Source organism: Macaca nemestrina, chromosome 16 (genome assembly GCF_043159975.1).
Source record: "Macaca nemestrina isolate mMacNem1 chromosome 16, mMacNem.hap1, whole genome shotgun sequence".
Taxonomy (NCBI): Eukaryota; Metazoa; Chordata; class Mammalia; order Primates; family Cercopithecidae; genus Macaca; species Macaca nemestrina.
The window spans coordinates 12,183,109-12,198,721 of NC_092140.1; the positions used below are offsets into that span (position 1 = coordinate 12,183,109).

Below are 15,613 nucleotides of genomic sequence, written 5' to 3' on the forward strand. Positions count from 1 at the left end.
TGAGATGCACTGGCTCATAGGGCCCTGAATTATCACTGTAATGCAGTTAGTTTGAATTTTTCAACCCAGTCCAAAATCAGGATCAACATCAGAATTATGGATTTCACAATAAAGTGAATACTCATGGGAAAAAGGGGCTCCAAATCAGCAAGTCACACACTTACAATTTTAACATATAGCCTTTTATATGCCTCCCTTATTTTAAAATTGTGTCAATTCACATTTATCTCAAAGGCAATCTCAAAATGACACTGTGGCCTGGCGCAGTGGCTCATGCCTATAATCCCAGCACTTTGAGAGGCTGAGGCGGGCTGATTATGAGGTCAGGAAATTGAGACCATCCTGGCTAACATGGTGAAACCCCATCTCTACTAAAAATACAAAAAAATAGCTGGGCGTGGTGGCGGGCGCCTGTAGTCCCAGCTACTCGGGAAGCTGAGGCAGGAGAATGGCGGGAACCCGGGAGGCGGAGCTTGCAGTGAGCTGAGATAGCGCCACTGCACTTCAGACTGGGCGACAGAGCGAGACTCCGTCAAAAAAAAAAAAATTACATTGTCAAATGGCATTTCCTGAATGCCAGCATAGTTTTAACTACCAACTCTATGCTTACAACTTGAAATTCTCTTGGTTTAGCCCTGACCCTGACTCACATATTCAAAAGGCTTGGAAAAAATATATAAACTTTGGCTTACCCTTTGTCCTCTATGCTGGAGATGTCTAGAAACAAACTTGACAGCTTCCTTCCATATTCCCCATTTCAGTAAATGGCACCAACATTTTCCTAGACACTCAGACTAGAAATCTGATAACGATAGCACTCTACTGCCTAAAACCATCATTAGCTCCTCATTGCCTTTAAAATAAAACCTGGGTCTGCAGGAAGGTAAAAAAAAAAAAAACCCAGTTCTTGTTTCTTAACCAACTTTACCTTTTACCACATGCTTCCTTACTTGGCATTCTGGTAATTTCAAACTGAGTCTGGTCCCATGCACAGATTCTATCCCTCTGTTCCTTCTGCTTGGAATGCCCCTCTCATCTTTCTTTACCTGCAAACCTATTTTTTTTTTTGGATGAAATCCACATGCATTATGATCCAATAACCTCCTGCAATGCACGAGCCCTACATCGCCACCACTGTGAAGAGCCATATCACCCTAATTAAAATGTCCAAGAGCCCTCTTCCCCACGATTCTCATCATCTCTTTGGAACATAGGCGCCACTCACTAGTCATGAGCTATTTTATTACCACTGTGTTGACAGCAACGATAATGAAGAACATGAGCATGTATAATGAATAATAGAAAAAATGCCCTCAAGAGAGTAGTGTTCACAAAATGTTTAGGAAATCCTCTGGAGCACAAGACATTATCAGAAGAGGGAAACCCTTCTACAAAGGGAAGATTTAGCAGCAGGCTTTCCCCAGTCAGTCTGGAGAAGGCTTTGAAGTTGCACACTCATAATTAAATGGGGCAGTTCTTTTATCTCCCTTTGCTGGCAAACTTTCAGGAGACCAGAGGAGTTTGTATCCATCTGCATGCACCAATCAGGCAGTCAAGCTTAACAAGATGTATATATGTATGTCTCTACCTTATGGATTATCAAATAGAACTGGACTGAAAATCTATAACTCCATTTTTGCTAAATGATACCTTTTCAGATAGATTCCTGACTGCTTTCTTTTTCTTTGTACTTTTAAACATCCTGGACTTATGTATTTTATTTCTTTGCATTTAGACTGCAAACTCCATGAAGTCAAAGATCATGGCTGTCTCCTGTCTGCTACTGGCTTCTACCACACCAGTAGCCCAGATGTCACTCAGTCCCTAACAGACAGTATCTGCCCCCTAGTATTTACAGTCAAAGATTTTTGAAACTACTAATGGATATTTAATTATAGACTACATTGCAGAATAACTTTAGTTTAAAGCCTGTCAAAGAGTTAATGCACAAAATAACCCTGGGCGTTGTATTATCCTGTTTTGTAATACATTAATACAGCTGTCCTGATGGCAACTATCCTGTTCATTGTCGACAGCTCTGCGAGTTTTGCAGTCTGAGAGTTGAACTGAGTAGCTATCTAGAGCTAATGGTTCTCCTGGGTGAGGAATTAGACTAACTTGAAAAGAGTGGGTGCCCTCTCATCTCTAGTCTTCGCCAACTTCGGGGATTCTCTGGAGGTTTTCCAAGTCACTAGTAGGAGCACTGCAAATATAAAATGCTTTGGAATGCACATTCGGTTTCTTTTACAGGGTCTGTGAGAATCAGAAATCTTAAAAACAGGAAAATATGTATTTATTTTTATTCATTACTTTTTACATTTTTGTGGTTGAACTGAGTAGCTGAGTAGCTATCTAGAGCTAATGATTCTCCTGGGTGAGGAATTAGACTAACTTGAAAAGAGTGGGTGCCCTCTCATCTCTAGTCTTTGCCAACTTTGGGGATTCTCTGGAGGTTTTCCAAGTCACTAGTAGGAGCACTGCAAATATAAAATGCTTTGGGGGCCGGGCGCGGTGGCTCACGCCTGTAATCCCAGCATTTTGGGAGGCCGAGGCGGGAGGATCACAAGGTCAGGAGATCGAGACCACGGTGAAACCCCGTTTCTACTAAAAATACAAAAAATTAGCCGGGCGCGGTGGCGGGCGCCTGTAGTCCCAGCTACTCAGGAGGCTGAGGCAGGAGAATGGCGTGAACCCGGGAGGCGGAGCTTGCAGTGAGCCGAGATTGCGCCACTGCACTCCAGCCTGGGCGACAGAGCGAGACTCTGTCTCAAAAAAAAAAAAAATAAATAAATAAAATAAAAATAAAATGCTTTGGAATGCACATTCAGTTTCTTTTACAGGGTCTGTGAGAATCAGAAATCTTGAAAACAGGAAAATATGTATTTTTTTATTTTTATTCATTACTTTTTACATTTTTGTGGGTACACAGTGGATGTATGTGTTTATGGAGTACGTGGGGTGTTTTGATACGGACATGCAATGTAAAGTAAGCACACCATGGAGAATGGGGTATCCATCCCCTCAAGCATTTATCCTTAGTGTTCCAAACAATCTAATTATACTCTTTACATTATTTTAAAATGTACAATTAAATTTTTGACTATAGTCACCCTACTGTGCTATCAAACAGTAGGTCTTATTTATGCTATCTAATTTTTTTTTGTGCCCGTTAACCATCCCCACTTCCCCCTCCAGAAAAATAGGAATTGAAAGAGCCCTTACCTGAACAGAAGTCATCAGAATATCGGTCATAGACAGCTCTACAGTCCCTTTCATCGCACTCACAGGTGTCCCCATGAATATCTCCCCAGTCCCCAGTTGGATCAACATCGTGACAGGTACATTCACCACATACACAAGTCCCTAGGTAGGAAGAAGAATTTTATAAGAATCCAGTCAAGAAAAACCATGAAAGAAAGCATTTCACATATTTCTTATTATTTTCTGCTGCTTACTTTGTATTTGAAAAAAAACCACATATATTAGATAAAAATATTCTAAAAAGGAAAAGCACCATCTAATATTGGTAATAGAGATCCCTTAATAAACAAAAGTTATTATATATTCTATAATTACGTGAGTTGGTAGAATGTGTCATTAGTATTGTGTTAGTTTCCTTCAAAGATAACACTAAAACAATTTATATAAGATATAATCTTTTCCCTCAAGAAGCTTGCAATCTATTTGGCAAAAAGAAAGCTAATTAGAAAGAAAAATTAGCAAACACTAAAAACAACGTGTGACTATTTTGTAAACTAAGACATGAATGCTCTAAGAATTTGGAGAAAGAGGGTCAATGAGGGTTGCAGTAATTAGCAGTGGATGGATTGGATATATACGGATTAGAGGAAATGTTCTAGGAGACATTGGAGGTAGAACTAAGAGAAAGTCAAGAAGAAAAGACTAAGCAATGAAGGGTAGGGATGGGCATAGGGACCCTGAGGTGCATGTTAAAAAAAGACTAAGAAGTAAGGTTTGCTAGATCAGATGAGTCCAGATTATAAAGAATGTTGGAGATCAGATTGAGAAATATAAACTTGGTCATTTGCAGACTTGCAGAGGGAAATACTAATCTGTAAATCATATTTACTTTGTGTGGATTATCAGTAACTATCTTTAGGGCAACCAGCTAATCATTTGATAGAGACATAAAGTTAAATCCTTTTCTTACCTCTAACAACAAAATAAGTACCAGTTGGATTAAAGATTTAAATGTACAAAATAAAACTGTAGAATATGAACTAAACTCTTTTTATTCAGGACCCCCAATGCACAATTACTAAAAAAGGAAACTGAAAATTTCCAAAAAAAATTGAAAATTTTGGTTGGAAACAAAACACTATAAAAAAAACCAGACTGATAAAGCTGAAACAAGTGGTTAATATGTCTGTAAAAGACAAAGAATACTTACAAAAACATATAAATAAATCATAGGATTGAATATAGAAAGGATTAATATGCCCAAAGTGAAATAGACAAAACCAAAGAATAGGAAATTTCATACAGAAATAATGACAGATAAAGATGAAAAATGTTTATCACTCAGTTGACCACTACTAAGCGGGCAGCAGTGGGAGAGCTTCAAAATAATCATGATTGGCAATTATTTCAGATGTCAGATTGTCAGAGGTGGAAAATATTGCTTGGATCCAGACTTGGTAAAGGTGTGGGACAATGGGTACTTTCTGGCCCTGAACAGAATGTACAAAATGGTACAACTTTCTGGGTAGGGATTTTACAATATGCACTTTTTATATCTGTGTTATTATTTAGACGTATAGCTCGCTTTAATTAATGTACCCAACAGAATAAAAAGTACACACGAGTATATGTTCAGAAATATAAAATATAGTTGTATTTATATTTTTGAAAAATTACTAGTGACTGAAATATTGATCAATGGGGAATTAGCGCAGTAATGGTACACACATATGGACTAGCTGGCAATCACTGAGTAATAATTAGGTTTTTGCTCCATAAATATGGAAAGATAAATAACATATATTACAAAATAAATAAAAGTGTAAAATTACAAATCAGCATGTACAGTATGATTTGATATTTTTCTTTAATAAGAAGGAAATACAGGGATAGGGCAGCCACACAAGTGAATTTTAACAAATAAATACGGACTGAAAGTTCATGTGACAATATGTAAAAGGAGGTTACACCTGGATGTTAGGTTTATGGGTCATTTTCCTATTTTTCTGTGTACTCTACTTTGTTATCTAGATTTTTAAAAATGAATATGCATTGCTTTCATAAGAGGATAAATGAGTTTGGTCAAGAGGAACAGGGACTAGGAGCACGCAGATGTGAAAAAGCAGCAGCTTCTCAGCCATGTGTAAAGGGGTCCAATATGAAACTCAATAAACTGGGTGGGCAATAGAGGACATTTGTTCTATTAATGGCTATGTCTGCGACATTGGGTTTTTGGCCCCTGAAGATGGGGAAAAAGGAAGACAAGATAGGTATGTGCAGGGACCAGCGTCTTTCTATTACCTATGGATGCAATGGCACAGAAACGCTTTCAGGGTAGTCAGGCGTATAACCTTTTTAGAAAAAACAATGACTCATCTCAGCACCCACTTCTGCCCTGTCTTCATGTACCCCTGAGTCTCAGAAGCGGTGAGTCTCATTGAGGCAAGCTGCTTCCTATTATGCCTCTGCCAGATCTCCAGGTCAGAACGCTCCCAGCACAGCAAAGTGGGAGGCAGGTGGCTTAGCTTATGTTTCTGAAGGACGCCGTCTCTCACAGCCAACGTAACTCTGCTGTGGAACCTGACCTTAATCCACGGCCCAACCAACTCCATTTTCCACCTCTCTCTTTTTGACAGCTAAATAGTCATTTTCCACAGTACACAGTTCAAGCTTCATATACTTATAAATGGTAACTGTGACCCCTACTGCATAAAAGGACCTATGCAGAAAACACATCCTTATACATAAAAAGAAACCATAAGGTTAATTCGTATGATACTGTAAGATTTAATCCTCACAAAGAGAGGACTTCATGATTTTGTTCCAAGTTCCTGCCTTTTTATTTATTTTCTCTATGTAAAGAAATGTGGCACATTTTATTCCTCTATGTCAGTTTCTGAAAGGCGGTATGCTACGGTTTCTGTACTAGCATTATCTATTACAATGCACGTATAGAAACGAAAAAGAAGTTTTCCACCTATCTGATTTTTTTAGTTTTAAAGAAGTATAGTCACTTTTTAATGTCATCGATAGGCAATGAAAAGTTTAGGATGGCTCTCTTTATCATTATGACAGAGGTAAAATTAAGTATTTTCAAGGAATTTTAAAACTATGTTTAAACTGTTTGATTTTATATCAAAAGTTAGTTAACTACCTTTAAGTTATAGTTTAGCAATATTAATATATTTGTTAACTTCCTTTGTAAAGTCAGTGTACATTTCATATGGCTATTGGATACATACTTTGTAAATCTATTGCATTCAATATCACATTTTTATTATTGCACACAGAAGTTAAATTAGTCCATATAAAATCTGCATTTCAACCAAGCCTTCCATTTACTCATAATTAAGACAAGAGGGTTTTCTGAATGCTCTCTGGATAATTAGATGCTCATGCTGTAGATGGTTCTGTTAGTCAAGAGACATTTAACAGAAGTATCTACAGGAATTGCCTTTTAGCTGTACTGTGCTATTTCTGGAGGGCTGCCAAATAAATTACAGTCCCTAAGTTAACTGTTTATTCAGTGAAGCTTAAAGAATGACAGCAACTTTCTTATCTTTCTCTTTTCTACTCAATAAAAAACAAGACAGAAAAGACTGTTGATATAGTAAATGTTGATTTACATCAAAGTAAATGATTAGAAGATAACTTCCTCCCACACTAGAGGACATAGAGAAGAAAAGAAGTGTTAGCAATTAAAAGCTTTGTTTGCCTCCCCATTATGTAGTAACATGTATGAATGACACACCTCTGTTACTGCAGATTTTGCCATCTGGAGATGTGCATCTTCGCTTGCTTTCCCAGGGGGTGATATCGCACTGGAATTCACATTTATCTCCATGCCAACCAGCCTTGCAGTAGCAGTTTCCACAGTAACACTTCCCATGGCCTTTACCCAAAATGAATTTTATACAGTGAGGAAAAAAGCAACTTTCATAAGCAGAATTAACTTTCTATCTTTTTGTGATCACTTTTGCCTTCTGAAATAATGTCACAGTTCAACATTCCTTGCCTAAAATCATCAAATTATACAGCTTTCTCCAAACACATCATGGTTGTGCCTTTACCTGCTTAATTACACAAAAAGAGCAAAGTGTCCTTTAACTTGGCCTAGACAGAGAACTGACTGAAAGTATTTTTAACGAAATGACATGAATGACCATGAGAGTCTATTACTTTTCCATCTCAAATGCACGTATCAAACCCAAATATACATGAGCATTCACTCTAAGGACGTTTCTTGAATTAGTTATTAAAATATTTCATTTGAAATCAACTATTGAGAAACCAATGGTGCATATTTACCTAGATACACATTATGAAGGACCAAACAACTCTTTAAAGCAGAAGAAATATTTCATCTTTTCACTCAACTGTGTCCCACAAGCTGTTGGGTTCTACCATGTGAAAGAGGTTTTCAGCCTAGTCCATGTTTAATCCTCATTTAGACAAATAAAATACCACGGGCCCTCGGCCTCACGATCAAACTCCCTTTCGACTTGTCAAGGGGATACCAATGACAGCTAAGGGCACTCATCATTTTGTGTCCAGATGCCCTCTTTCAGCTCCTACCTCTCTGTAACCTGTCACCTGCTCATCTGCACTTGCCTCCAAGCCATCTGTAGTGAATTATCCCATCATTGCTTTCCTCATCCACATCTAGCAATCCTTCTGCAAATTCCCCAAAGATGGCATCTATCCCAAAATTTACTTCTTGTACTCTCATCTTTGTGGTTATATCACCTAAGCATAAATGTAGGTCCTTGCTCTTGTTTTGTTTTTAGTCTATTCTTTCTGTATTATAGGAGCTTGTGTTTTATCAGTCTATGGCTAAAGTCTTTGTCCTTTCCATCTCCCTTCTCTTACAGTCAAAATCCCCCAAAGACAATGCAAAACTGATTATGAGACTACTTTTCATTGTCTTATAAGCATATTTATCATTCTAACGCTATGGTATCTCTGGCCAATGGCAAGAACTTTAGTAGGACCTGTAAAACTCACATAAGAAGCAGGAATTACAATAGAATATTCTGGTCTCCTATGCTATTCACATCCAGCAGATGAGGCTTCCATCAAGAAGACATACATGTGAGAGACAGAGACAGACAGATAAGGAGAAAGAGTGCTATAGTGAGACACAGAAAAAGAGACAGGGACCCAGTGCCATGTTTTCTGTCTAAATAAGTTATAATTGGGATATTCAAAGAAAATCACTTCTTAACCTAACAATCAATGACCATTTCCATAAAGAATCTGAATTTTAAATTTGTTTACTTAAGCAAGTGCAAAGGCTGTCAAGTGATTTAATCGGTACAGAAGATATCATATATATCATATATTTTATTTATGAACTTAAAACGGTGTCCACTTGCACACACAACTAAATCACATCCTAGTGATATATCACAGGCCTCAATAACTCAAGGATTACACTGAAGAAAAGCAATAGTGTATATTAATTGCTTTTCTTAGGAGTCAGGTTTGTAAGACGCAATCACCTTTTTAGACTACAGAATTTATTTTCTTTGTAATTTCAGAAAATTTATACAGAAGGTGCTACATACGTAAGGCTTACTATATTAACAAATAATAGAAAATCTATATTTCTCACATCCAAATTCTTTAAATATTTATACAAGTCAGTATCGAATTCGGGTTCTACTAAGAAACCTTTGAGTTAAATAAGGAAGCAAAAATTATGTAACGATACACATCTATGCAGATATGGAAAATTAAACAGATATCCACATAACTCAAATAAAAATATTGAACAAGACACATCTGAATAATTGAGATTAAAATGTGTGCTTTAGGACAATACATATTCCACACAATAAACATAATTCTTTGCTTTGTGCAAGCTGATAGAGCAAGAAAATCTCTATTTGTACTGCTTCACTGATGAACTGTAGAATCATCTCTCAGCAGATTGGTTTCATGTGAATGACACATGGAAAGATTTACAATCTCAGGCAATGTCACCCCCAGAGGGTGTTTACTAGAGTGCTGGTGTCCTTGTTCAGAGACTTTGCACCATGAAATTGCTTAAGCCTCAAACAAATGGAAATAACAACTAGAAAGTTTGAAAGTTAAACATTTTCTGTTGTGTTAAGTTACATGTTTCTATGTATACATGCAAATAGACTCTGCTTTGTTGGTGTGTGTCACCACACACTGGCCCCAAAGCATGTTCCAGTCTTCTTTTTTTTTTCATCTGTAATAATTAGAAACTAAACTTGAAGAGGACAAATACATATATTTTTGGATGGATTTGTCTAATTGATCTAATTATTTTGGATTGAGCCCTTTAAGAGAGACTTGTCTGAGCAGCATCTTGCTTAGGTCATTGGCTTGGAAAAATGAAAACAACAATTTTGTGTTTGTTTGCTTTATCCAGGTGGGTTGTACAGCCAGGAGATCAAGGAGGAAAGGCCAGTCAGGCCTAAAATAAGTGTATTTGTATGACTCATAGGAATTGAAGCTACCAAAATGTAAACAAAGGAACAAGCTTGTCCTATGCTAGCCACACTTTCTCAGGGGTCTCTGGTTCCACCTGGCCCCATTGGGTCCTAATCCTTCTAGAAAAACAATACTTCTAAAACTACTATTTCTGCATGTGGGGCAGTATTCCTTCAGCTGGAATCCCATCAGATAGGAGTCAAATATAAGTTTAATCATAGCAGAGAAGAATTTACCTAAACCGAATGATTCTCTCTGCTTTCTACTTTCCTTTTCCTATGCCAGTCAAGGTTGCAAATGGAAACTCTGGGCACAGGCTTGCAGGTTGAGCAGAAGAGATGAAAACTACAAGTGGTGAGGAGAGACCCCTCTTGTGGAGCTCTGAGCTCTGAGGCACTGATGCAGTCGGGAGTGGTGAGGCGTCAGGAACACAGACACGAGCCCAAATTCTACTATCATTGGTGGACTGACCCTGGGTTCATTACCTAATTTATTCAAGTCCCAGGTTCCACATCTATCTATGAACATAAACATAATTCTTACCCTAGAGTGATGTTGTGAGAGAAAATATAATGAACGTAAAGCACTTATTGCAGAATTTGTCACTAGCAAACATGCAAGAACTGCTACAACAGAAAAATGAATTCAGTAATGGTGGTACATAGAAAAGGTCATTGGAAATGTTATCTAAGTGTGTAGGGACATAGATCGAGAGGTAAACTCTAGGCTAATAACCCTATTGACCTTCAGTGTCCCCAGTAGGATGTGAGATGCATGTTTTAGCAAGGGAAAAACAAAGAAATGAAAATATACACTTAAGAGAGTAGGAGAAAGGAGAATAAAAGTGACTAAGGTGAGCAGAGGAGATGGTATTCTACTAGGACTACTTCAGAGCTATGCAATTGGTCTGTTGCCATAATGACACAGCTCTCCTCTGGGGATAATTTGGCTTTGCATCTAAAAAGTACTAGTCTACTCTTAATGCCATAGTCTCACTCTCCTTATGTGAAATGTTTTCCAGATAAACATAGGTTTAAACTGAATTAGTACACCTAGAGCAGAAATTTATGTAGAGATAAAAGAACAATGTAATAGGTGAAAAAACAGGTACTTTTATTAATTTCTACAGAGCCAATATACATACCTCCACATATTTCTTCTGTTTCATCATCTATGCATTCTCTATCGTCACACTCACAAAATTTACCATACACAAGTCCACTTCCATCTGAATTATCACACTTACACCTGCCACAGTGACATGTACCTAAACCATGGAAACAAAAAAGACTATTTGTTACATGCATATAAAATTATAATTAATGGATTTTTATACCCGTTCTTTTAAGAGAGTAGATAATCCAAATCGATTTAATATTTCAATTAGATATTTCTGTGGGCATGGTGAGGTAAAGTGCATGCTACTCTTTCTTGAGGTTACTGTAGCATGGCAATTATATTTTACATCACACAACTATTATTATTGACCTCTAATGGTTTAATGAATGTGAATTTGACCTCTTCAAGCACAGAGCTACTTTACACATAGCCATCCAACCAATGCATGAAGGTCTTCTGATCACACCTGGGTCTGAAGTGAAATAAAGCAGGAAATTCTAAGCTTTGGGAGGGAAACAACCTTGCTTATCTTCCTCACCAGTATTTATTCAATGCTTTGCACAATGTTTGAACATACTATTTATGTAGTAAATATTTGCAGAAGTAATTTATTATCAAATGCATAAATAAAAATCATATGTGCCCTGATAATTTCCCCTCCTCAGCATTAACTTACACTGATACACATGTCCTTACAATAATGGAACCAGAGTGGATTTCCTTAGGCATGGATTGCTGGGACCTCACCACATTCTCAGGGGACCTCAGAATTAGAGAGGCATGGTAGTTATCTGGTGTACCACGAGCCACATACTCACCCAAGTCTGAAGATTCTACCACATCCCCCAAAAGTAATTTCACCAACATTAACATTGCACTCAAATAATATTGACAGGTAGAATGCCCACTTGAGAAATTTCTTTTTAATGCATCTATTTTGAGTTTTAATGCTTATCACAGCCATCAACATGTATCCACCGAGACTTGATCACTCACAAGAAACCACCCCGGACTCTGAAAATCCAACAGGGATCAAGTCAGCCATAACCCTCCTCTCAGAGTTTTATATGAGCAAAAACCAATGTGATAAAATAAATACAGAAGTGCAAAGTGTTGCAGAAGCACACAGCAAGGGGATTTAACTGAGACCAGGAGGTCAAAGTCAGAGTGCCTGAGGAAGTAGTTGAGAACTAAAAGCCAAGTGAAAAAAGCATAGTTAAGAGAAGTGAGATGGCAAAGAGGCTCACTTCCAGCACGAGACAATAGCACAGGCTCTGCAATAAAAAAGGAGGTGAAGAGAAAACATCACATGGGATTGAGGTATACAGAACAGCGTGAAAAGTGTCATGAAATGAATAAAGCAACCCGAGGTGCAGTTCATGGAAGTCTTATAAGTCATGTTAAAGATTTCCAGCTTTAATCCAACAACAAATGGAAGACACAGAAGCAAGGGAGTCCTGTGATCACATATGAATTTTAACTAGATTACTCTGGTTGTCAGGTAACAAAAACTAAATGAAGCAATAGCATAAGAATGCATGAACTAAAATGAGGCAAAAGTGGACACAAAGAAATAGGTTAAAGGGCTGTTAGATTTATCTGAAGGAAAGAAGACAGTGGCTAGATACATGACGCGTTAAGTTTAGAAAGGACCAAATGCATTCGGAGATATTTTTAGGAGAAAGAGTAGAGGGCATTTGGTGACTGACTGTAAAGGGCAAAGGATGGTGAGGAACCAAAGATGCTGTTTATAATTTGGTTTGAATTACTAGATATTGGCAAATCCATATGTGATGTATTAGAAACAGCATGAACTTGTGAGTAAGGTAGAGCTGTAGCTGAATTCAGAGTTTTAATCTTCATGAGCTATGCATTTTTAAAGGCATTGCTTTCATTTCTAATTCCCAGATTCCATATCTGCAAATAATCTCTGCTTCATAGAACTGCTGCCAATACCAAGTGATGAATATGTACCCAGTCATGTTTCTAGAAGCACTGCTGAACCTGTACATAGTAGGATTTGAGAAAATTCCAGGTTCTTCCTCTTCTCCCATTAAGATACAGAGTATATTCGTCATACTTCAAAACATTTTCTCCAGAAAATATATTTACGGACGCTGACAATATCCTTGTTTTCATATCCTCTGTATGATTCTGTTACCCAGATCACTTGTAACTCACTATTATCTATAAAATTTTCTCTCATAGTTACATATAAATGGTGATTTTGCCAAATTTATTTTTCTACCTTGCAAATACTCATGTGAATTTTCCTGCTATTAAACTTCATTTTATTGCATTTTTCCCTAAAAGCTATCTCAATTCATAAAAGTAATTTGAAATCTAATGCTATAATTTATGCTATTGCTTCATCTAGTTTTTATTCTCTAATTATCACCCTCCTTTTTCATTTTCACATTTATTCATTCTGTCTCTCAACCACCCACATATCCAGCCATTAAGCTTTCTTGTTATCTATTATGCTATTGGCAAGGAACTAGGTGCTATAGAAAATAATGAGATGCTTAAAATTAAGTAAATCATAGACCAGGAAGAAAGTGATACCCTATTAATACATTTCGTATAGCATTTGCCACAAGTCTATTGCAAAAGTCTTTGTGTCATATGTTTTCTTGTTTTATAAATACAAATATAAACCTATATAAATATTATACATGTAACAATATATAATATGGGTCTCTCATATGCAATATGAGAACAGGAAGTCACTTGGTTAGGGTTGTGTATGGGGAAGTTTTTCAGGAAAGATGGGAAGGAACAGCCTCTGTCTCCAAATTCTATGACTCCTCACTGAAGTCCCCCATAGGCAGCTTCCTCTCATCCACACGTCAGAACCATTCCTGGCTGATGTGGGAAGTTTACAACAGCTCAGAGACTTCCTGTCTCACCCATAAAACAGAATTCACAACTGAGCCTCCAAGACATGGCATATGGACACCCAGGCAAAAGCTCCAGACTCCTGTGCTCATGCTATGACACACAGCTTCTCTCTCGTGGTTGCCAGTTATTTCAGCTTCTAGGATTGGTCTTCTGCCTTACACTAGATTATTTTAGCCCCTATTTCTCATAGTGCCCAATAGAGCTGACTCTCTCTAGGATGACTGACCAGACGTGTACAGCAGCCCACACCCCTGTGCAGTGGTGCTGGGGCCTCACTCTGCTCTGCACACTAGACCTCTCTTCTAGTTTTCCCAGAAAGTAAGCCTCTGGAACACTTTGGTTCCCAGTTCTATCTCATCCTGCCCTTCAGTCTCATTCCCCAATCCATTTAACTACTCTTCCCCTTCTGCTCCAAACTACTCGAGAAAACCACACCGTGATATGAAAGGGAAAGATTAATAGAGAGACTTTATAGGCTAATACGATTTGGGGGAAGTGGTCCTGAACTCGGATGGTGGAAGTGGGTATTAAAAGAAAGACAGGGAGAATGAGATTGCCAAAGTAAACATGAAAGGCTTAGATATTTAGACAAGAGTAAATGAGACAGAAAAGATTAAATGTAACACTGAATACAAATGTATCCTTTGGCCAATTGCATTTCTGGTAATTTGCCTTGAATATACACCTCCAAAAATATAAAAATATATGTACACTAGATCATTCTGTGCAGTATTATTTACAATCCAAAATACTGACAACTGTCTAAATGCTCAAGCATAAGAGCTCAATTGAATAAATTACATTGCGTACATAGAATCCAGTCTTATGTTTTTGAAAAAATAACCAGAAGGATTTCTATTAACTGATTTGGAGTGAATTCCAGGAGATTATATTGAGTGGTAAAAGCAGAGTGCAAAAGAACACATGGAAAGCACAACCATTGCACAGGAAAAAAAATGGGAAACAATAACACACAAATATTTCTATTTATCTTTACACAAAAAGAAATACATGCACAGAAAAGGAAGAAAGCAATAAAGTTGGTTATCTATAAGGTGAGGGTAAGCCAGGTGCAAGGTTTGACGAAGAGAGTGATGATTCTCTGAGTATGCTTTTCTGCATAGCTTTGACTTGTAGAAGCAAGTTAGTGTACTATACATTATAAAATATATTAATACAGATGGGAAGGGATTATAAAACCTAAAGTTGAAAGTGATCTGAAATAAATAAGCCAACTTGTATTTCAAACAAGTGCCGTAACCACGTGAAAAGAGAAGAAAATAAAATAAGTCTGAGTAACTTATAACACAGTATTCGATTACATACCCCAGTCTTGGGCATGATTGAGGTACACTGAGTGGGGGGAAGTGGAGAGCGGTGGACTGCAAATCCTAATCTCTTCTGGTAGATTTTCTTGGTCTAGTGGTGTGTCTGCAGCACTTCTAGAAGTAACTAGAGATGTAGTATAGGATTGAGCAAATAAGTAAATATGTTGGAGGTATTGGGAGACAGGGTTCTCCCTGTGAAAATGGGACATGCAAATATGGAATGGAGAAAACAAGAAGTAATCCTGTGAGGATGGACTAGAATTAGATGTATTGGTGTAAATTCATGATTTCTAAAATATGCATGTATGTGTACATGCATATCTTTGTGCAGGTATGCATATATGTATTTGCGTGTATATGCACAGGCATATATTTACTAGTGTCAAGATAAATTAAAATGGAGACAAGGCCTAAAGAAGCCCTGAGCAGACTAAGCCATTGAGGCCCCATAAACAATCCTAACTTTGCCTGATACTCAAAAATAAGTGAAACTTACCTTAAGTTATATCTTGTAAATGTCTACATTAAAGAAGAACAGAACTTACGTTTAACCAGTCAGAAGCAACCAACAAACTTATAATTATATAACTAGGGACTTTCCA

At 37.4% G+C, this 15,613-nt stretch overlaps 1 protein-coding gene across 2 annotated transcripts in view; it reads right to left on the reverse strand.

Moving 5' to 3' along the window:
* The window catches only part of LOC105469845 (integrin subunit beta like 1), a 269,680-nt gene that overhangs the window by 123,237 nt on the left and 130,830 nt on the right, over positions 1–15,613 (reverse strand). For both annotated transcript variants that reach the window (XM_011721388.2, XM_024789134.2), the window contains 3 exons: positions 10,808–10,930; positions 6,953–7,093; positions 3,223–3,363 (listed from right to left, as the gene is read on the reverse strand). In XM_011721388.2, coding sequence (XP_011719690.2) covers positions 3,223–3,363; positions 6,953–7,093; positions 10,808–10,930 — 405 coding nt within the window. The remainder of the gene's footprint in view (positions 1–3,222; positions 3,364–6,952; positions 7,094–10,807; positions 10,931–15,613) is intronic.